General features: G+C 40.2%; 1 protein-coding gene across 13 annotated transcripts in view; it reads right to left on the bottom strand.

The window, feature by feature from the left end:
* The window catches only part of ATF1 (activating transcription factor 1), a 76,564-nt gene extending 55,101 nt beyond the window's left edge, over positions 1 to 21,463 (bottom strand). For 3 of the 13 annotated variants that reach the window (XR_010835808.1, XM_059082827.2, XM_067009279.1), the window contains exons 1-2: positions 21,141 to 21,463; positions 14,421 to 14,519 (exon numbers count right to left, since the gene is read on the bottom strand). Coding sequence is in view for 9 of the 13 variants with exons in the window: in XM_059082827.2 (XP_058938810.1) it covers positions 14,421 to 14,513 (93 nt within the window). In the remaining 4 variants the exon portion in view is untranslated. Of the gene's footprint in view, positions 1 to 14,420; positions 14,520 to 18,466; positions 18,504 to 20,804; positions 20,984 to 21,140 lie in introns of those variants that run through there. The other 10 variants (XR_010835810.1, XR_009338703.2, XR_010835809.1 and 7 more) reach the window with 10 other exon arrangements.
* Positions 21,464 to 24,067: the final 2,604 nt, after the last annotated feature.

Below are 24,067 nucleotides of genomic sequence, written 5' to 3'. Positions count from 1 at the left end.
GTACTCGAAATTATATCATTACTTAGAAAAATGCACTTAGTATGAAAATTCTGAGATACAAACTCAGTTTTTTTTTTTTTTTTTTTTTGGCTACACTGCATGACATGTGGGATCTTAGTTCCCTGACCAGGGATTGAACCCATTCCCTCTGCAGTGGAAGCACAGAGTCCTAACCACTGGACTGCCAGGGAATTCCCTGAAACTCAGTATTTTTTTTAACGAATTCACCAAAGTTGGATTCTTATTACCCTTAACAACAGAAACTTGCTGGTCATGTTTCCTCCAAATAGTTGTATGTGATATAATGTACCAAAGTTTCTTCTAAGGTTTAATTGTTCTTCTTAGTCCTTTTACCACAAAAACCTCCTTCATCAACAGAGTATGCTACTGTGTGTACTCATATTTGCTTTGAAAAAGCTCATGTATACTCAAGACCTCTTGGGTTTCCAACATTCAGACATTTTCAGTGACCTCACTAAGTCTATCAACACATTACAATACTATTTTGCTACTACATACTGTACTTCAGTTGTAGATTAGAACATTCACTCTATATTCTGTGGAACATGCTTCTCTTACCACAGACTGTTAAGTGAGACCTCTCATGTTAAATCCCTCCATATATACTGATTAACTTAAAATTATGAACCTTTTGGCCTATTAGTTCAGTCATTACCTTACGTAATTTGGGGCTGTAATCTAATAGTTCTATAGGCCAAGTCCAGAGTATTATTAACACTACAGGCACAGTTATTATAATAACTGTGACGTATCTAATGTCTACTATAGGTAAAATTTTATTATAGCATGACATTTGTAAATTATATCTACTCTCACATCCCACTGAAGAAATTAGCTATTCCTTATAAATACATTTTCTCATACTTTCTCAAGCTAAGAGTCATTCCATTATAACAAAATATCTCATTTCACAGTCTGCAAAATAAATGGATGAAGAGAAAATCTAAGCTGTTCATAACTCTTAATCTGCTTTCAAAATGAAAGAATGCAAGTGAACCACTTTCTTACACCACATACAAAAATAAAAAGACAGATTAGACCTAAGTGCAAGATCTGAAACCATAAAACTCCTAGAGGAAAAGAGACAGTAAACTCTTTGACACTGGTCTTAGTAATATTTTTTTGGATCTGTCTCCTCAGGCATGAGCAAGAAAAGCAAAAATAAATAAATGGTACTTCCTCAAACTTAAATACTTTTGCACAGTGAAAGACAATATCATCAAAACAAAAAGGCCGGACTTCCCTGGTGCACAGTGGTTAAGAATCCACCTGCCAATGCAGGGGACACGGGCTCGAGCCCTGGTCCGGGAAGATCCCACATGCCTTGGAGCAACTAAGCTCGTGCGCCACAACTACTGAACCTGAGCTCTAAAGCCTGTGAGCCACAACTACTGAGCTTGCGTGCCACAACTACTGAAGCCCGTGTGCCTAGAGCCTGTGCTCCACAACAAGAGAAGCCACTGCAATGAGAAGCCCATGCACCACAACAAAGAGTAACCCCCTACTGTCCACAACTAGAGAAATCTTGCATGCAGCAAAGACCCAGTGCAGCCAAAAATAAATAAACTAAAAAAAAAAGGCAACCTACTAAATGGGAGAAGATATTTGCAAATGATATATCCAATAAGGAGTTAATATCCAAAATATAGTAAGAACTCATACAACTCAATACCAAAAAACCCCCAAACAATCCAAATTTTAAAATAGGCAGAAGACCAGAATAGACATTTTTCCCAAAAAGACATACAGGATCGCCAACAGACACATGAAAAGATGCTCAATATCACTAATCATTAGGGAAATGCAAGCCAAAACCACAATGAGATATCACCTCACATCTGTCAGAATGGCTATCATCAAAACGACAACAAATAACAAGTGTTGGCAAGGATGTAAGGAAAGGGGAAACCCTCATGCACTGTTGTTGAGAAGGTAAATTGGTACAAACACAATGGAAAACAGTATGGAGGTTCCTCAAAAAATTAAAAATAGGACTACCATACGGCCCAGCAATTCCACTTCTGGGTGTTTACTCAAAGAGAACAAAAACACTAGTTCAAAAAGAAATATGCACCCCTATGTTGATGGCAGCATTATTTACAACAGCCAAGATATGGAAGCAACCTAAGTGTCCTTCGATACATGCATGGATAAAGAAGATGAGGTACATACGTGTGTACACACACACATGCACTGGAATATTAGCCACAGAATGAAATCTTGCCATTTGCAACAACGTGGATGGATCTAGAGGGTATTATGCTAAGTGAAGTAAGTGAGACAGAGAAAAACAAATACTATATGATTTCACTTATATGTGGAATCTTATAAACAAATAAAATGAGCAAACAAAAGATACAGACTCATAGATAGAAGAGAACAAACAGGTTCGTCATGGGGGGGAATGAAAAGTTGGGCAAAATAGGTGAAGGGGATCAAGAGGTACAAACTTCCAGTTATAAAATAATATGATCACACCAATTGATACAGAAAAAGCATCTGACAGTCTAACATCATTTCATGGGAAAAACAAAAAAACAAAAAACCTCTCAGAAAACTAGGAATAGAAGGGAACTTCCTCAAACTCACAAAGAGCATCTATAAAAGACTTACAGCTAATGTCAGGTTAAATGATGAAAGAATGAATGCTTTCCCTTTGAAACTGGGAACAAAGAAAGGATGTCCATTTTCACCACTCTATTCAAGATAATTCTGGAAGTTCTAGCCACTGCAATAAGGCAAGAAAAAGAAATAAAATACATACACTTTGGAAAAGAAATAAAACCAACTCTATTTGCAGATGACACGACTATACACAGAAAATCCTAAGGAATACTAAAAACAAACAAAAAACCCCAAATCATCCCTCCTAGAACTAATAAGTGAGTTCAGCAATGTTGCAAAGTACAAGATCAGTAAACAAAAATCAACTGCATTTCTATGTCCTTACAACAAACAAGTGAAATCAAAATTAATACAATATCATCTACAATAGCTCCAAAGAAAATATGCAATATTATTTACAACTGCTCCAAAGAAAATGGAATACTTAGGTGTAAGTCTAACAAAACATGTATGGGATCTGTATGTTGAAAATGACAATATGCTATGGAAAGAAATCAAAGGAGATTGAATAACTGGAGAGATTTACTATATTCGAGGACTGGAAGAGTCAACAAGATGTCAGTTCTCCCCAAACTGATAATACAGGTTTGTAGACATAGACAAGCTTATTCCAAAATTTATATGGAAAGGAAAAAGACCTAAAATAGCCAAAACAATTTTGAAAAAGAATAATAAAATGTGAGGAATCATCTTCCTGATGTTAGGGCTTACTATAACATGGTAAGACAGTGTGGCACTGACAGAGGGACAGACATATAGATTAATGGAACATAATAGAGAACTCAGAAATAGACAAATATGCTCAAATGATTCTGACAAAGGTGCAAAAGCAATTCAGTGAAGGAGAGATACTCTTTTCAACAAATGGTGCTGTAGCAATTGTACATACATAACAAAATCCCTCAAATCTATACAAAAATTACCTTAAAATGAATTGTGGACTTAAATGTAAAATATAAAACTTTAAAACTTTTAGGAAGAAATGGAAAAAAATCTTTGAAATTTAGCTCTAGGCAAAGAGCTCTTAGATAACATCAGCACAATCCATAAAAGGTAAAAATTTATAAATTGGACCTAATCAAAATTTAAAACCTTTAGCTCTGTGAAAGACCCTATTAAGCAAATGAAAAAGAAAAATTATTCTTCTATTCCCCATACGATTCATACTGGAAACATTGAAATAAATTCACCTAGATTTCTAACTCTATAGAAGAATCTTTCTTTTCTAAAAAGTAAAATCAATATGACCAAGCACATCCAAAACATTAGACAGATAATTGCCAGGTAAGAAAGGATTACCAAAAACACTGGTGCACGCACGCGCACACACACACATTCTTAGCTTATCCCTGGATGAACCTTTGCGTTAAATTCTCATGTCAAAAATATGAATGGAGGGCTTCCCTGGTGGCGCAGTGGTTGGGAGTCCGCCTGCCGATGCAGGGGACGCGGGTTCGTGCCCCGGTCCGGGAGGATCCCACATGCTGCGGAGCGGCTGGGCCCGTGAGCTGTGGCCGCTGGGCCTGTGCATCCGGAGCCTGTGCTCCGCAACGGGAGAGGCCACAACAGTGAGAGGCCCGCGTACCACAAAAAAAAAAAAAAAAAAAAAAAAAATATGAATGGAATGAAAATCAATCTGTTTTAAAAGTTCTTGAGCCAAGCCTATGTGTTAATTTCTTAAATTATCCTCATTTGTCATCATCCACTGCCTGGAGGCAACAAAGGACTGTGATGATTATAATAAAGTCTGCAGTTGTAGTGGACACCATGATGCAACGGCCAGATCCCCTTTTCTCTGATAAAAGACTTATTCCCCAGCTGCTGGAAGACAGCTGCTGACAGTGTTCAGTTGTCAGCCCTCTTTGGAATTGCCCTGGCTGATTAGAGTCACTCTGACAGAGGTCAATCCTGCTTCCTCTATTCCTTTCTTTCCCTTCCACAGGTGGTAATCCCAAGAGGACCTCCTAATAAACCTCCTGCATGCTAATGGCCATCGCATTGTCTGCTTCTCAGGAAACCCAAGCTGTGAGCGAAGTCAAACTGCTGGAATTCAAATCATGTCTCTAGCCTTACTAGTTGTGTGACCTCTAAAATGGGGATTAGAAAAGCACAGTAGGTTGGTAAGAGGTTTGAAGGCATTAAAACATGTAAAATGCTTACAATACACTCGGCACACAGTGGATACTCAATAAATGTTACCTATTACTATCAACATTGTTTTCCCCATTCACACACAGTTAAAGTACACAAATTTCTCTACGGTATGAGAATTACTGAAAGTTAGGAGCTGGAAAAGACTTTACAGATCACCAAGTCTGATGCCTTTATTTCCAGATGCTGAACATCAAGTCTAATAAAGTGGGGACTTCCCTGGTGGCACAGTGGTTAAGAATCCACCTGCCAATGCAGGGGACACGGGTTCGACCCCTGGTCTGAGAAGATCCCACATGCCTTGGAGCAACTCAGCCCGTGCACCACAACTACTAAGCCTGTGCTCTAGAGCCTATGAGCCGCAACTACTGAGCCCACGTGCCACAACTACTGAAGTCCATACACTTAGAGCCCATGTTCTACAACAAGAGAAGCCACTGTAATAAGAAGCCTGTGCACCGCAAGGAAGAGTAGCCCCCGCTCGCTGCAACTAGAGAAAAGCCTGTGTGCAACAACGAGGACCCAACACAGCCAAAAATAAATAAATAAAGTGATTTATTTTTTAAAAAGTGATTTAATAAATAAGTGACTTAGTCAATGTTCCAGAGTCACTAAGTGACAAAACCAGGATTCAGACCAGGTCTTAAACAAGGCTGCCTCTCAATCTATATATACTTTGTAATTAAATGAAATTAATCAAGTACTGAGTCCCTCCCCTTCACCTTCTTGCCATAATTGAACCTTTGCTCTCCTGTGGAGAAAAATGCTTCTCTCCTGCACTCATACCATGAGCCTAGACAGAGTGGGTATTTCCTTTGCTCTTCACTGCTACTTCCAGGCCACTGTCCCAAGTTCTACCTGGAAACTCCCAACTTTGAGGCTCAGAGCAGTAGACTGTCCTTGTGGCAGTCATATCCCCTCATTTCTCTAAGACTTTAGCCCCAGGATCACTCTGTTCTCTTCAATACTATTCCTGATATAATTTGTGGTGATTTCAGCATGCAACATCCAGTATCCTTCCATGCCTGGGCCAGTTTTTGATTCCTCTCCTACAAAGCCCTGTCTTCTATCCTTCTTGGCCACCCACTCCCACTGTCATACCCTACAGGGTTTCTAAACAAGCATTTGGGGCAGGACAATTCTTCCACGTGCAGGAATATCCTGCTCAATGAAAAACATTTAGCATCTCTAAATTGCCCATTAAATGCCAGTGGCAACCCCCATCCCTATCCCCCTACATATTTCTAGACATCTCAGTGGGGAAGCAGTACCACTCCAGTTGAGAACTACTTACCTAAACCTTATCATTACCAATAACCCCCTCTATAATCTCAAATTCAAGTATCCTTCTGAGTACCACCTACTTCCAACTCACTATCTCTACTATTTGGACTCTCAACAATTCTTGGACTCCACAGGAACTCATAATCCATCGAGTCTACTATCTTTTCCCTCCTCTTGACCCCATCAATTCCCCACGTCTTCCTTATACAGCTTAAATTTCATGGTCCAGCATTATAATCACTATCACATAACCTTCAATGTCCTTGTCTTTTTTTGCTTCACTGTAGTCTCTGGACTAAACAGCAACCTGTTAACTCATATACTCTATGCCTGTAACCTGTATGCAAGTACCTGAATCTGACTGGAGAAAGACACACAACTGAACTTAATGGTCACACTTTAAGTTCATGATCAGTAACCTAAAGTGGACTGTTAATGCTCTCCAACAATCCTACTATACATCCCTAGTCCACTTACATTCTCAAAACATTTTATCTGACCGAAAAACGAAGTTATCAAAAGAAAACTTTCCGAGTACCTCATCCCCAATCTACCTACCTAACCTGTATTTGCTTGCTTTATTATGAATGAGGTACCTATGCTCATGTAAAATAAATTTTTCCACTTGCAGACTAATGCTCATCCCCGCCCCTCCTGAAGGACATCATCCCAGACTGTCCTTTCTATATGTCCTGTGTCATCAAATATTATTGCATCACTCCCACTGGTATATAGACAGGCTGTTAATTCCTCCCATCATAAAAAGTAATAATAAAAATAAAACTTCTGGGCTTCCCTGATGGCGTAGTGGTTGAGAGTCTGCCTGCTGATGCAGAGGACAAGGGTTCGTGCCCTGGGCCGGGAAGATTCCCCATGCCACAGAGCGGCTGGGCCCATAAGCCATGGCCGCTGAGCCTGCACGTCTGGAGCCTGTGCTCCGCAACGGGAGAACAACATTGAGACACCTGCGTACTGCAAAAAAAACAAAAAAAACCACAAAAAAAACCTTCCATGACTTATAAAACCCCCTCCAGCAATTTCATTTTGTAGATCCCTTTGCAGCAAAACTCCTGTCTACTCATTTTCTCCCCTCTTTTTCCCATGTTCTCTTAGATCTAATTAGATTTTTATCCCCACTTCGACTGAAAACAGTTCTTGTCAAGGTTGTCAATGAACTCCATGTTGCCAAATACAGTCAACTCTTGTTAATTGTGGTTATGTTCTATAAAGCTGCCATGTACACTGAATTAGCAAATGCTGAACCATTGTTCCTAGGGGAAATACAGGGTTAGGTTGCTGCAAGCCTCTGGGCACAATATTTTCACCAACTGGTCAAAATATAACCTTGTTTTAAGTGTGTTTCTGTTTAAAGACACCTTATTTAATACAGGCATACCTTGTTTTATTGCAGTTCACTTTATTGTGCTTTGCAGATATTGCGTTTTTTACAAATTGAAGGTCTGTGGCAACCTTGCATAGAGCAAGTCTCACTGAAGGCACAAAAAGTTAGCACGTTTTAGGAATAAAGTTTTTTTTTTTTCCCTTGGCCGCATGGCTTGTGGGATCTTAGTTCCCTGACCAGGGATTGAACCCAGGCCCTCAGCAGTGAAAGCTGGACCACCAGGGAATTCCGGCAATAAAGTATTTTCTAATTAAAGTATGTACATTGTTTAGACAGAATGCTATGGCATGTATGTATGTATGTATTTATGTATGTATGTATGTATTTATTTATTTTGACTGTGTTGGGTCTTCGTTTCCATGCAAGGGCTTTCTCTAGTTGCGGCAAGCGGGGGGCCACTCTTCATCGTGGTGCGCAGGCCTCTCACTGTCACGGCCCCTCTTGTTGGGGAGCACAAGCTCCAGATGCGCAGGCTCAGTAGTTGTGGCTCACAGGCCTAGTTGCTCCGCGGCATGTGGGATCTTCCCAGACCAGGGCTCGAACCTGTGTCTCCTGCATTGGCAGGCAGATTCTCAACCACTGTGCCACCAAGGAAGCCCTATGGCACATTTTAATAGACTACAGTATAGTATAAACATAATGCTTATATGTAGTGGAAAACAAAAAATTTGTGTGACTTGTTTTATTGCAGTATTAGCTTTACTTTGGTAGTCTGGAATATATAGTCCTGTTAATTCATTAACCTTGAACTTATGGTCAACAGCACTACAAGTCACACCTGAATGAAACTTATCTAACACATGTGTTTTCTACATAAGGTTCATCACAGCCTTCTTACACTTAACACATAAGCACTATGCTTAGAGGCCATTTTAAACAGCAACATCACCAATAAAAAGCACAATAATGTGAAAAACATGGCACTAACTAGACCACAAAAAGGAGAATTGTTTATAATATGAGACCTAAAATTCTAAGACAGAGTATTGCATTGTTCGACCTCAACTGAGAAAGTAACTCAAATTTTTCACTACTCCACACATGTCCACTAATGACCACAAGAGTGCATACTGATTTTGGGGTTACAAATGAATTTTATCAAGTAGGTGAATTTGCAAATACAGAATCCTTGAGGGACTTCCCTGGCAGTCCAGTGGTTAAGACTGCACATTTCCACTGCAGGGGGTGCAGGTCTGATCCCTAGTCAGGGAACTAGGATCCTGCATGCCACAAGGTGTGGCCAAAAAAAAAAAAAAAATCCTTGAATAATGAAGATTGACTATATAATAGTTACTGTTACTCCTCATTTGACCTACCAGCAGCATTTTACATAGTTGATCATCACCTCATTCCTAATTTCCATGATCCCGATTTCTCTTGATTTTCTTTTTACTGCTTTGGCCATCCCTCTTCAATCTCCCCAAACCCCAAATGTTGGAAAGTCCCAGAGTCAAATCCATTGACCTCATCTCTGACTACACTCACCCCCAGTAATGTCAGGTAGTCCCATGACTTTAATTACTTATGTTAAATTACTTATGTTAAAATTACTTACTTATGTTAAATATTTAGATATTGTGCCACAGCTCTCAGATGCTCTGTTCTGTTTTTCTCCCCACTTTTTTTTCTTTTTTCAGTTTGGATAATTTTTGTTGGCCTATCTTCAAGTTCACTGATTCTTTCCTCAGCTGTGTCAAGTCTACTAATAAGCCCCAAAACATAATTCATCTATGTCACACTTTATTTCTAGCATTTCCATTTGACTCTTTCATATAGTTTCTATTCCTCTGCTGAAATTTACCTCCCATTCATACATGTTGTCCACTTTTTCCACTATAGCCTTTAATATATTATTATTATTTTAAATTCACTTATAGTTCTAACAACTGAGTCATCCTGAGGCTACTGATCATTTTTACTTTTGACAGTGGGTGATTATTTCCTTGCTTTTTTGTATGTGCTTCATAATTTTTGCCTGAATGATGGACATCATGTGTAAGATAGTAGAGACTGAGGAAACAGTATTCATGCCTAAAAATGGCATGGTAGTTCTTCACTACTTCTACTAGGCTTTTAGTGCAGGTGGTGGCTAGGGGAGGGATGAGTCAATCTATTCAGGAATTGAGCAGGATTTGGGTTTTGTTATGATTACCTTAAGTACACTACCAGGTCTAAATTCCTCTAGTGTGACCTTCTGCTTAGGGTGGGGCCTGGTTTGCCAGAGGGTTTTTCTCAATGATCTTGCTCCACCCTCAGCTTCAGGCTTTCTCTGTGAACCTGACCCAGAGTGTCTCTCCATACTCTTAGCCCTTCCCAGGGATAGACTGCTATTGCTTTACTTGCTGGAGGAGCTGAGGGAAGACAGTGAAGTTGCTCTGTTATCCTGGCCTAGTCTCAGTCTCAGGGGGTAGGGCTTTCTCCCAGTAGTAGGAAAACTAATGGTCTGAACCCAGGAAAGTTTTCTGCCCTTCCCTCAGGGTTTATGGATTTTCTTTTTCTTTTCACTTCTTCCACCCACACTGGAAAATGGGGTTTATTTCCTTCCCCCAGTGGCTTAAAGCTCTTTTCCACAGGGAAGAAGGGTCCAGGCAGGCCTGTACCACCTAGAGAGGCTTTCTCTTGTATCCCTTGCTTTCCCCTAATCTTTCTCATGAGCAGCTCTTGGAGATCCCTGGAGTGGGTGTTACCTACCCTGTGTCTGCAGCTCCCAAGGGTTCTATATTCTCATACTAGCCTATACTTAGACTTTAGCAATTCAATAAAAATTTAGCTAAATTCTTTTATTTTTTTGACCATTTTAAATTTCTTTAACGTTGTTATCTATTTTATTTATTTTTATTTTTGGCTGCATTGGGTCTTCGTTGCTGCCCACGGACTTTCTCTAGTTGTGGTGAGCGGGGGCTACTCTTCATTGCGGTGTGCAGGCTTCTTATTGTGGTGGCTTCTCTTGTTGTGGAACGTGGGCTCTAGGTGCGTGGGCTTCAGTAGTTGTGGCTCTCGGGCTCTAGAGAGCAGGCTCAGTAGTTGTGGCACACAGGCTTAGTTGCTCTGCGGCATGTGGGATCTTCCTGGACCAGGGCTTGAACCTGTGTCCCCTGCATTGGCAGGCAGATTCTTAACCACTGTGCCACCAGCAAAGCCCCAATTTAGCTAAATTCTCACTTCCCCCTGTATGACAGCCCTGCCTTCTTCCTGTGCACTGCTACTGCTACAGGTGAGCCATGCCCACATGCCACTACTAATGTGTCGAAAGAAGTTATGATTTTTGTATATTATAGCTTACTCTTGTTTTACAGTGGGAGCAATATGCTTTTCAGCTTTCTACATCCTAAATGGAAGCCAGAAATCACCCAATGAGTCTAAATACCACCTATACATCCAGAATGTCTAAATTTACATTTCCAGTCTGGACCTCTCCCCTGGACTCCAGACCATATATATCCAACTACCTATTGGACAAATCTACTTGTATGGTTTGGCAGACAAATTCTAAGGTGGCCCCTATGGTCCCCACTTTCTGGTGTTCATGCCTTTGTGTAATCCTCTCCCCTTGAGTGTGGGAGGGATCTGTGGCTTGCTTCTAACCAACAGAATACGGCAAAGATGATGGGACGTCATCGCTGTGATTATGTCACATTTTATGGCTAAGGAATGGGATATCATTCCCTTGGTTATGTTATATTATATAAGACTCTGTCTTGTCAGCAGACTCACTCTCACTCTCCTGCTGAACTTAAAGTAGCAGGCTGCCATGTTGTGAACTACTTATTGGAGAGGGCCAGGTGGCAGCGAATTGCAGGCAACCTCTAAGAGCTGAGGGTGGCCTCCAGCTAAAAAAATTAAAGTTCTCAGTCCTACAGCTGCAATAAAATGAATTCTGCCAACAACCTGAGTGAGCTTAGAAGTGAATTCTTCTCCATTCTAGTCTCCATATAAGAAGCCAGCCCTAGCCAACATCTTGACTGCAGCTTGTGAAACTCTGAAGCACAGAACCCAACTAAGACAGAAATTTTAGGATAATAAATGTGTGTATTGTTTTAAGCCACTAAATTTGTGGTAATTTGTTTTGCAGCAAAGAAAACTAACAAATAGTATCATAAATTTAACATGCCCAAAAGCTAAATTCCTGATTGCCAACATCTCCCCTCCAAAAAAAAAAATGTGCCAATGTTGTCCATCTCAGTAAACAGCAACTCCATTCTTACTGTTATTCAAGTCAAAAACTGTAGAGTCAATCTTGACTCCTTTTTCCCTCTAAACCCACATCCAATCCAAAAGCAAACACTGGGGGACTTCCTTGGTGGTGCAGTGGATAAGACTCTGTGCTCCCAATGCAGGGGACACAGGTTCGATCCCTGGTCAGGGAACTAGATCATCCCACGTGCATGCTGCAACTAAGAGTTCCCATGCCACAACTAAGGAACCTGCCTGCGGCAACTAAGACCCAGTGAAACCAAATAAATAAATAAATAAATAATTTTTTTTTTTTAAAGCAAACACTGTTGGCTTCACAACCAAATTATATCCAGAATCTAACTTTATCTCACGACCACCGCTAATACCACCTTGGTCCAAGCCACTATTGTCTCATGCAGAATCAATGTAACAGCCTCCTAACTGGTTTTCCTACTTCCACTCCACAAAGCAGCCAGAGTAATCCTATTAAAATATCAAAGTGCTTTCTCTGTAAAATATCAGTCAAATCACATTTTTACTCAAAAACCACTCCCAAGGTTCCTTATCTCACCCAGATTAAAAGCCAGAAATCTTACAGTGGCATACAAGGCCTACGTTATCTGGCACTCTCCCCTGCCATCCCAAACCTCTCTACCTCATCTTGTATCCCTCTCCCCTCATTCATCCCTCTCCTACCACACTGGCTGCCCTGCTGTTCCTTAACCATGCCAAGCACATATCAGTCTCAGAGTTTACAGCTGTTGGTCCATATAATTGAAGAGGTATTTCCACAGATACGACTTCTCAGACCACCTTACATAAAAAGGCAAGTCCCCATCCCCATCAACAACCCCCTATTCCTCCTATCCTGCTTTATCAGCCTCCACAGCACATATTACAAACTGATACGTTTTATTCTCCCCAACACCAGAATGTATGTTCCATGAGAGCTGAAACTTTTGTTCACTGTTATATCCCCACCCTATACTGAATGACTGAATAGATATTACTGTTATTAGATACTTTTTCCTTATAGAAGTTAGAGTCTAATAAAGCAGTCAAGCCACAAGAATTTGGATAGCAAGTCAGTGACATTATTTTTAAAAATCACTATAAAATTATTTACCACCTAGAAATGTACTTATTCTATCTCTGTAAATATGCTTCTGAGGAAACCTGGAAAACATTCACATCTAACCAAAATAACTGAAATGTGTAAGTAAGCCAACTGAATTAAAACATTTCTGTGAAGGGCCCTATTAACAGAAGGTAAATGAAAGACTCTATCATTTTTCCAGTACCATCTGGGGAAGATATCATTATCCTTCACAGATATAGCCAAATAACAGAGGATACATCAAGCTTGGAGGATTAATCCTTTAGTTGCATGGTTCTCAAACTTTTTCGTCTCAAGACCCTTTTATACTCTTAAAAATTATTAAGGATCCCAAAGAAATTGATTTATGTCAGTTTCTAATCTAATACTTACATTTAAAATTTAAACAGAAATTTAAAAACTATTTAACAGTTCATTTAAAAACAGCAACTAGAGAAAGCCCGCGAGCAGCAATGGACACAACACAGCCAAAAATAAAATAAATAAATTTATAAAAAATAAATAAAAACAACAATCATAAATCTGTTACATGTTAACATAAATGATATATTTTCACTAATATGATTAAATATCCCCCCCGCAAATTTGTGAGAGAAATGCCACTGTTTTACATTTCTGCAAATCTCCTTAATGTTTGAGTTAACAGAAAACAGTTGAATTCTCTTATCTGCTTCTACATTAAATATTTGCCATATGTTGTTTTGTTGAGGTATATGAAGAAAGTCTGGCCTCACTCAGGTATGCAGTCAGAAAAGGGAGGGGTGTTTTAATTGTTTTTTCAGATAACTGTGGATATTCTCCTTTGAAACCACATTAAAACTTGACAGGTTGTAATTTCTTAAAGGTTGTCTGCAATGTACAATTTGAACTCTGTGTATTCTGTTAATATTAAAATCCATTGGTGTATCTTGCATTCTGAATGGATGCATGATTTTGTAACACAATTTTGTAATGAAAAAGTTGGTAGCTACTGGGAAGCTGTCAAGTTCACAATGGTGAATACAAGTCATCCAAAATTCTAATTTTTACTTGAAAGTTCAAATCCTGTCACTGGCAATACCTAGTTTCAGTTATTTTCCCTGAAGTGGGTCAGGTGCATGGATAAGACAATTTGAAATTTTAAAAATATCATCAGTTCTGCAATATGCATGTCTGTCAATTTAAATTCTCTAATGAATATGCCTATTTTCCAGTTCAGCAAAAATATTTCCTTTATATCCACAATACATCTGTTGAATTGAAGATGGTTTGCCTCCTGAAACTATTAGTCTCTATTTCAATTCAGCCCAAAGGGCCAAATAATTTTTCATTTTTCTTATGCAGCAACAAAATTAGTCTGAAAAAAAATCTAAAATAATCATGTACTGCATAAAATGAACTCTACCTCCCTACGTTTTGAAAAGTATATACATGTTAAAACGCTAAATATGCTTTGTATAACAGAAAATAAAACTGAATGATCTTGACAAGATATTTAAATCAGATATTCCTTCCTTCCATACATTTCAACATTTTACAGGGTTTTTTTTCTCTTTTGCTTGGTTCTTTTTTTGAACGTTAGTAATTGGTGATCTGAAGCAACAGATTAATCTGCGTAACAAATATTCCTAACTGGCTCAATGTTTTGGCTGGTTCCTGCCTTACCTGTTGAGGAATATGAGAAATATGAGCTCCCTGAACTGTTGAACCAGACTGAGGTGCTGTCTCTGAAGCGTTATTCTTGTGAGAATCTTCCATAATCAACTGTAAGGGGGAAAAAAAACAGTTAAAAGATGCTTTTTGACTTCATTTTCAAAAAATCTTAAGACATTTATTTTCTTAACATGCATACTTTATAAGAGGAACAAGACAGGCTTTTCTATACTAAGGGCTGAGCTCAATTTATCCAGACTCATGTTTTCACACCTTTGCTCTGGGTGTGTAGTGACCTATGATAAGACCTTTTAAAATGGCAAATAAAAAGTGCTACAGAATATGGATAGTATACTCTATAGTTGTTTAAAAATTGGTAACTTGGTTACCTCCATAGAAGAGAATTGGTAGCTATGGTACAGAGAGAGAAAAGAGATTTTCCTTGCATATTCCTTTAAATTTTTAAAATTTTGATCCACATGAACATGTTTAAATTTAATAAATGGTATACATAAGATAGTCTTCTGTGCAGGAACACAAGCATTCTTTTCTTTTTTTTTTCCTTTAAATTAAAAAAAAAATTTTTTTAATTTATTTTTGGCTTTCTTGGGTCTTCGTTGCTGCATGCGGGCTTTCTCTAGTTGCAGCGAGCAGGTGCTACTCTTCGTTGCGGCGCGCGGGCTTCTCATTGTGGTGGCTTCTCTTGTTGTGGAGCACAGGCTCTAGAGCGCAGGCTCAGTAGTTGTGGCATATGGGCTCAGCAGTTGTGGCTCACGGGCTCTAGAGCGCAGGCTCAGTAGTTGTGGCACATGGGCTTAGGTGCTCCATGGCATGTGGGATCTTCCCTGACCAGGGCTCGAACCAGTGTCCCCTGCATTGGCAGGTGGATTCTTAACCACCAGGAAAGCCCAAGCATTCTTTTCTACAGTCTATGGAACAGTTTCTTTTCTTTTCTTTTCTTTTTTTTGCCGTGCAACATGTGGGATCTTAGTTCCCCACCAGGGATTGAACCTGTGCCCCCTGCATTGGAATTGCCAAGTCTTAACCACTGGACTGCCAGGGAAGTCCCCTAGGGAACAGTTTCTAATTGCATACATAGTTTAATATAGAGAACTTATTGAGCAAAGGTTGAACAGAATAAACAAATGAAACCATAACTAAGGAGTTTCTAAAGATCTAGATGATCTAGATAATCAATTGCAGGACATGTAGGCTGGGTAAGAATGAGAATAAATGGGTTATGAGAGATGGAATATGTCAAATAGGAAAACTACTTAGAAAGAGGCTGGTAAAAGATTTGGGTAGAATTTAAGGTTTTTCTAATTATGTGAAAAGACATAAAAAGAGAGAGGGCTGGCCAGCAAACAAATGAAAAGATGCTCAATTTCACTAATTATTAGGGAAATGCAAATCAAAACTACATTAAGATGTCACCTCGCACCCATTAGGATGGCTAATATTTTTTTTAAAAAAAACAAAATAAGTGTTAGCAACGATGTGGAGAAACTGGAACATTTGTGCACTGTGGTTGGGAGTGTAGAATGGTGCGGTCACTATGGAGAACAATATGGTCGTAACCCAAAAAATTAAAGATAGAATTACTATATGATCCAGCAATCCCATTTTTGGGTGTATATCCAAAAAAATTGAAAGCAGGGTCTTACTGAGATATTTGTACACCTATGTGCATAGGAGAATTATTAACAATAGCCAAAAGGTGGACGCAACTGAAATATTCATCAGTGGATGAATGAATAAACAAAATGTGATATACATATACAATGGTATATTATTCAGCTTTAAAAAGAAAGGAAAGGAAATCGTGACACATGCTACAACATGAATGAACTTTGTGGACATATGTTAAGTGAAATAAACCAGTCACAAAAAGACAAATTCTGAATGCTTTCACTTATTTAAGGTACTTAGTAGTCAAACCGATAGGAACAAAGTAGAATGGTGGTTAATAGGGACTGGAGGGAGGGGGAGATGGATAGTTGTTGTTTAATGGGTATGAAAAAGTTCTGTATATTGGCAGCACAATAATGTAATGTACTTAACATTACTGAATTGTATACTTCAAAATGGTTATGACAGTAAATTTTATTTTATGTGTATTTTACCACAATTCAAAGAATTTTTAGAGAGAGGGGGCAACTAGGTACTTGGCCCTTAGCATCATTAATTTAATAATTGTGAAGTTTAAGCCTGCATATTCTTTCTTCTTTTTTTTTCCCCTTTTGGACAGTAGAAAATAAATACATTTTTTTTTTTATAAATTCATTCTTAACTCTGGATTAATGCTACTGTTTTTAGCCATTGAGAAAAGGTATAAAATCACCTCAAACATAAAGTGTTTCTAATGCTTTTCCCTCTAAATATGTCATTAGCCTGTTTTTCTAACATGGAAAATATACAACAGAAAAAGGATGAAAAAAAATTACAATATTGTCAAATTTCTTTTCAGTCTTCTTTTTCCACAACTTTTAAAAAATCATAAACATACTGTACGTACAATTTTGTATCCTGTTTTCATTTATCACAAATATTTTCTAGGTTTCAAATAGAAACATTTAAATGCTACATAATATTCCATCCAGTGAATGTACATAATTCACATTTTTTTACCAAATAAAACAATACTGAGATTAATATGTTTAGTATATAAAGCTTTTTCTGTAATTATTTCCATAGGATATATTCTAAAAATGAGAATTACTTGGTTAAGGAGTATGAATATTTAAGGTTTTCTGAAAGAATTATAGTCTACCAGAAGCACATGATAAAGCAATGGGAATTTTTTTTTTTTAAGAATTCAGGGTTTTTATTAAGTCTTTATTGAATTTGTTACAGTATTGCTTCTGTTTTATGTTTTGGTTTTTTGGCCCTGAGGCATGTGGGATCTTAGGTCCCAGACCAGGGATCGAACCTGCACCCCTTGCATTGGAAGGTAAAGTCTTAACCGCTGGCCCGCCAGGGAAGTCCCGTGAATTTTTTAGTCATGACTAACCTGATAGATGGAAAATGGTACATTGTTTTACATTTCTTTAATTCTCCATTAGTTATGTGAGCTCTCTGTTCATATTATTTGTCCATCCATCTATCAGGTCTTAGTGTTTTCCTTATTACCCTATATTATTTCTTCATACAAATTTTATTTCTTTCATTTTGATACAAGTGTTTCCAGTATGACGTAACTATGATTATTTTAAAACTTTAAATTTTGACAAGTTCATCTAGTGTTTCCCTTGTTGTTTCTTGAACTGCTTTTAAGCTTTATATAGTCCCTTCTTTAGAAAGAGTGCAGTGATTTTTAAACTACACTAAGAGAAGTGTAATCCCAAAGACTAAACATACAAGACAGCATCAAAGATGGAATTTTATACTTTCTACATACTATCGCTACTGAAAATGCCTTTTTAAACACTCCATTTCAGAAGACATAAGAATATAGAGCAGAGAGGAAAAAAAAGACGTAGTGCTAAAGCACTGAAAGAAACTATAAAAGATTTTATAATACCTTGTTAAATTACTGAAAATGATACTTTTCTGTTTCACTGTGACTCACTGATTCTCCCCCATAAGAATATTAAGAAATCTTATATCTAATGGAAAGTAACATCATCAACAAAACAGACATTTCATAGTAAAAGCCACTACAGTCAGCAAATAACACTTTGGACAATTACTACAACTATATTTCCTACAGAAAACAAGACAGCCTATTTTCTATGATTTTTTTACAGAGGAATTAACGAGTCAGGTTTTTTCCCAAAATGAAAGCAGCCTTATACTTTCGGCTCATTATTAACAATACATACATATTTTTTTAGTGATGTTATCAGAATGTAACCTATTTGCTTACTTTTTAAAGCTATTATTCCTAAAATTAAGGTTAAGATTAACAATCTGTTAAAAACTTGCTCAACACAGAATTTTATGCATACATTTTCTGTAAAAATAAAGTAAGCCCCAGGCAGCAGATGGAAGCTTAACATGAAACAATCCCAAGTTGGGCAGAATCACAAGTGGGCAGTGAAACACAGCTTCAAAAGTACCATCAATGGGGGAGTTCCCTGGCAATCCAGTGGTTAGGACTCCGTGCTTTCACCGCCGTGGCCCCCGGGTTCAATCCCTGTTCGGGGAACTAAAATCCTGCAAGCCACACAGCGTGGCAAAAAAAAAAGAATCGAACTGGGTTTCAGATGAATAAAATAAACAGACTGAAAGAAGAAAAAAAAAGTACCATCAATGGGAATAAATTTGGGGAGCTAAATCACAGCAGGCTGCGATCCTGCTGACATACGAAGAATGTTAAAGTAAAGGCATGGCACTTTTAAGAAAGCTTAAGAAAGGAACATATGCTAGGCACTAAACTAAAAGCTCTTTATATATCATCATCTGGATTCCTTATTATTATGTTTTTGGATTCCCTATTTTAGAGGTGTGTAAATTGAGGCTCAAAGAAATTGCCATTTCTGTGGATCTCACAGTAAGATGTGAATGCAAGATCTGAAGCCAGAACTGTTTTAAGCCAAAATCCATGTTCTTTCATTCCACACTGCCCCTCTTCCAAGAATACCTTCACATCCCCAACTTGTCCACCTGGCAAACTCCTCATTTTCAAGTTTCATCCCAAACATTATGTTCCCAACTGCTCTAGGTCCTTCCTTCCTTAATGCTTGTTCCACTGTGCCTTGCAGATATTTCTAACGAGGTTACTTAACATTCTGAACTGTTTATAGGCATGTCTGTTTTCCCCAGTCTTAAGGTGCCTAAGAACAGGGCCTCTATTTTGTAAATGTATGCTCTGTGCCCAGCAGAGACTGTCACGCATGCAGTAAAATAGTAAACATCAACAAATAGTTTTCTCATCGGATGAATGAAGAGGGTCTTAAGTTTCTCCACCTATAGATGATGTAGAAGCCTGCGGGCAAGAAGTCTCTTGCTCAACATTTCCACAACTCAACTCACAATCTCCCCTCAAAATTGCTATTAGTCATACTGAATTTGTTTCAGATCTTCAAATGTGCCTGCACTGCTTTCTCTCTCTCACCTTCAGGCTTTCATGTATGCTATTCCGTCTGCCAGAAACACTATTCCTCTTCAAGCGGCCTATTCCCATGAGTTATACTTCCAGGCAAACTTTCATGACTCCTTTAGACTGGTCTAGAAGCTTTGGCTGTATCACCAGAGCACATGCTTCCCCCACCTTTCATGGCACTTATTATCACAGTATAGTAATGGCCTGTTTTCTGTCTCCCTACCAGAATGCAATCTCTAGGGAGTCAAAGACCACATCCTGTTCCCAATATAATACCTTGCACTTACTACTGCTGAATAAATCAATGTGTTTAGTTGGGTTTACCTACTTAAAACTGATAGGAATAATGGTTAACCAAATATCTTTAGACAATTACTCCAACCTAGCTTTAGAAACAGGAAAATTCAGGCACAAGACAACACCCTACTTTAGAGCTGAAAATTCATTAGTATAAATAAATGGGATGACATGTGGAAAAAAAGTGCATTTTTTGAAGGTACTACCACCTGCTGGTGATACAGTAGTACTGCACAGATGTAGCACAGACGAAGCCGAACCTTAACGGACAACGGCAAATAACAGACCCAACACACTCGTCTTTAGCAACACAGTAGTGATTCTAATTGAGACACCGAGTAAACTGCATATTATAAAGTCTATAGGAAAACTAGCATTTTAATAAAACTGCATATTTCTGTTGGTAATGAAAATTTCAGGATAAAACGAATTTTGCGAACATAAGCAAACATAGTGTACAAACTCTTACCACAAACGAGGCCAGTTTGACAGATGCTTGCCAAATCTATGCTGAATAAGCCTCAGAAACGTAAAGGCTCCCAATGACTATTTTAGCCCATTACGCCTCAAAAGCTGACAAAACAACTAGTGATTAACATCTACAATAATTGTAAAGAGATGAAGCGAGACACTCCACAGCATAGTTGACGCTATGAAATACCATGCTTAGTTTTGTGATACAGGAGAAAATCAAAGAGAACGTTTGTTCGGTTTGATCGTCTGTCTGGAGGTAAACAGACGAGCTCTGTCACTCCACACTCCCCTTCCTCGCCTGTCGGCTGCACATTTCCGTGATTGCTTAGGGTGTGTGTGATTATTCTACCGTCTGTCTCCCCACTCGACTGGAAGCTCCCAGAAGATAAGGGCTGGCTCTGCCCTCACAGCGAGCGTCCCGGGCCCCGCACCCCGAGAGCGCCCGGCGCGCTCTGCGGGGTCCCGGACGGAGATAACCGGTCTCGGGCCGCGCTCGGCGGAAGACGCGCGGAGGCCAAGGCCACGCCGCCCTCCCCGCGGCTCCCGCCCCAACCCCGAGACCTTCGACGGAGGGCGCTCGCCTTGGGCCACAGAGGGGCGGCTTCAGAGGCGAAAGCCACCCTGCGGCAGGAGGTCTTCGGTTTAATTTTCATTGGGGGGGGGGCAGCAGGAGAGAGGGAGGAAGGAGGAGACCGTCGACTGAAGGGGCGCCGGGGGCCAAAGCAGGAAAACCGGAACCGCAAGCAGCCCCTCCCCCTTCCGCCGCGCGCCCTCCGCGCCCCTCCCCCACCTTGGCCGTCCCGCGCGACCCCCACCAGGCGCGCAACCCTGCTTGGCGTCCCCGCCGGCGCCGCGCCCCCGCGCCCTCCCCTTGCCCGGGGACAGGGGAGCCCGTCCCACCCCCGCCCCCCGCTTACCTGTGGCTGCCGCCTCGCCGCTGTCCGGGGCGGGAACTTCCACTCCCCCCTCCCAGGTGGCTCCGAATTCACTACCCACTTCCCCACCCCCTCACTTGGCGGGGACGTGCCTCTTTCTCAGGGGTCAGGCGGGGCGGGGAGAATCAGTATCACGTAACAGCTAACTGTCCTAGGCTACCGTTTCCTCGGTAGTCAGGGCCGCCACTGGCGGCATGATCTACACCAGGCCGGGGGCGGGGGGAGGGAAGGGGGCAAAACTGAGTAAGCGTGGGGGGTGAGATTAGGGCCGTCCCTCCTTGCGGGCCGCCGTCCTACGTCACCGCGTTGCGCACGTGACGCGCCGCCATCTTGTGCCGGGGCACTCCGGGGTGGCGAGATAGCGTTGCGGAGGTGTTATTATGGCGAGAATGGGGCGCGACAGTTACCTGCGGTTCCTTTTTGCTTCAGGGGTTCTGTCCCCACTGCTCCCACACGTGTTTTCGGAGGCCAGCACCTGCTCGGAGTGTCAGGAGACTGCTCGGTGTGGGGCAGTTTTCTTCGGTTGGGGCGTCGTGCTCAGCCTCTACTTGCTGTGGCCTAGAGGTGTCGTCCTCCCCGGCCTTGACCCACGCCTGACCTGCCCGCCTCTTGTAGACGGAGTGATTTGAAGCTTGAAGGCTTGTCCTCAGTTTTTCTTACCACTCAGACTAATGTTAATCCCGGAAAACTGCATTAAGAGTTGTATCTTTCATCACACATGAAAGGATTAAAAAGCCACACCCACAAGGTGCTCGTAGGGTTAGTGTGTTAGTGGGACTTAAGTGTGTCACGCTGAAGCACAGATTTACCCCAACTTTTAAACTAGAAAAAAGTTACGCACGATCGAGTGTCGTAAAATAAAACCACACCGTCATTTTAATACATTACAGAAACATTAAAAAATATTTTTAAATGCGTGTCTACCTTTCTGGAGAAGGGATTATGCATTCTGAATTTTTTTCTTTATTCATTTCCTTGCAAAATCTTCTTTGATGGCTTTCTAGTGATAATAAACAACAAATGATAAACCTTTCAGTTTGCTCTTGATAGAAAGTTACAGATTTTTTTCTGAAATTTTACGAGTTTGAGATCTCCAAGTAAGAAACTGATTGAGTGGATAGAGCCCTTCCTGGTTTGACCTTTAGGGCCAGATAATGTGATTTAAAGCTCAAGAGTTACTCTGTGCCGGGACTGTCCTAAGAACTCACTAATGTTTATCCATTGTCATTCATTGACTACCTATTAAAACCTACAATAGGTAACTGCCCTTACTTTACATTTTTGATTAGGCAAATCACCCAGCCTCTCTAAGTGTCTCTTCTTATCAAAGTTGGGAAAAGTGTAATACTCATCCCATGTCCCAACATTATTTAAAGAATCAAAATGTCATATATCATAGGAAAGCAAAGTGCCCTATAAAGGTAAGGAGTGGAGAAGATATTCTCAGACATCGGCCTTTCATGATTAACAAAGTCCAGTGACAGTCGTTCTAGAATCCAGAATATTAATGGCTGGGAGGCTGGTTCTAAGTTTATTGTTCTTTTCTTGTTCTGTTGTTTCTTCCTTAGGAGACAGAATGCTTAACAAATGTTGATCAGGACAAGAGGGATGGGGAGACTGAAAAACGTCAACCATCAAAAGAAACAATTGGGCTTCCCTGGTGGCACAGTGGTTGAGAATGCGCCTGCGGATGCAGGGGACATGGGTTTGTGCCCCGGTCCGGGAAGATCCCACATGCCGCGGAGCGGCTGGGCCCGTGAGCCATGGCCACTGAGCCTGCGTGTCCGGAGCCTGTGCTCCGCAACGGGAGAGGCCACAACAGTGAGAGGCCCGCGTACCACAAAAAAAAAAAAAAAAAAAAGAAAGAAACAATTACTGAAACCTTCAAAATGTGCGTGGACTGTTCCTTCTTTAGTTCCTCTTCCACCCATAAAGTATCTTAAGTCTAAATCAAATATTATGCTGTGTAACACTGCCACTCACAAGTATTTCCACCGGCCTTGTTTCTTTCTCATAGAAGTGTCACAAGCTGTACCTCCTACTCTTCTGCAACTTGAGGAATAACTGAAGATGAAGAAAAAAAAAATGTCTTGGTTATGATGCACATAGTTCTATCCAAATAGTAAGAGTTTTATATACCAGATGGACAGGTCTTTGACTTCAGAAGGGAGGAAGTAGAGTGAAACAAAGAAATTTAACTTTCAATTACCTTTCAAAGGTAACTGTTTTAAAATAAACTGGTCAAGCCAGTGGTGACACCTCATGGGCTCTCCTGGAGTACTATTTTCTAGTTAGGAGAGAGGGACATTATAATTAAATGTGTTTAACAATACTACCTGTCCCATGGAGTTTTGTAGATTGAATGAGTTTAACACCTGTAAAGTTACAGCCAGTGCCTGACAGAGTAAGCACTAAATAAATATTGGATATTAGTATGGAAGATACTGCAATATAACTGCTGGAAACTTAGCTAAAAACATTCATTGGCTGCACACCCTGAGAAGCCTCATGGGTTAACAAAAGGACTGAGCTGGAGTGGAGGACTTGAGAGCTGTGAAACAGTATCTGGAACAGGGTAGCTCTCAAAAGGCAGAAATTATTTAAAGCTAGTAAATGTAGGCTTTGTGGTCTAAAAATAGGCTTAATTTTTTTGTTGTTGTTTTGTCCTTTTTCAATACTCAAGTCTAAACTCGCAGGAAAACCTAACTAAGGGGACTTCCCTGGTGGCACAGTGGTTAAGAATCCGCCTGCCAATGCAGGGGACATGGGTTCAGTCCCTGGTCCAGGAAGTTCCCATGTGCTGCGGAGCAACTAAGCCTGTGCGCCACAACTACTGAGCCTGTGCTCTACAGCCTGCGAGCCCCAGCTACTGAAGCCCGTGCGCTCCAGGGCCTGTGTGCCACAACTAC

This window comes from Kogia breviceps, chromosome 12 (genome assembly GCF_026419965.1).
Source record: "Kogia breviceps isolate mKogBre1 chromosome 12, mKogBre1 haplotype 1, whole genome shotgun sequence".
NCBI classification, from domain to species: domain Eukaryota; kingdom Metazoa; phylum Chordata; class Mammalia; order Artiodactyla; family Physeteridae; genus Kogia; species Kogia breviceps.
Note: the sequence above shows the minus strand (reverse complement) of the source record. Positions and strands in the feature narration are given on the sequence as shown.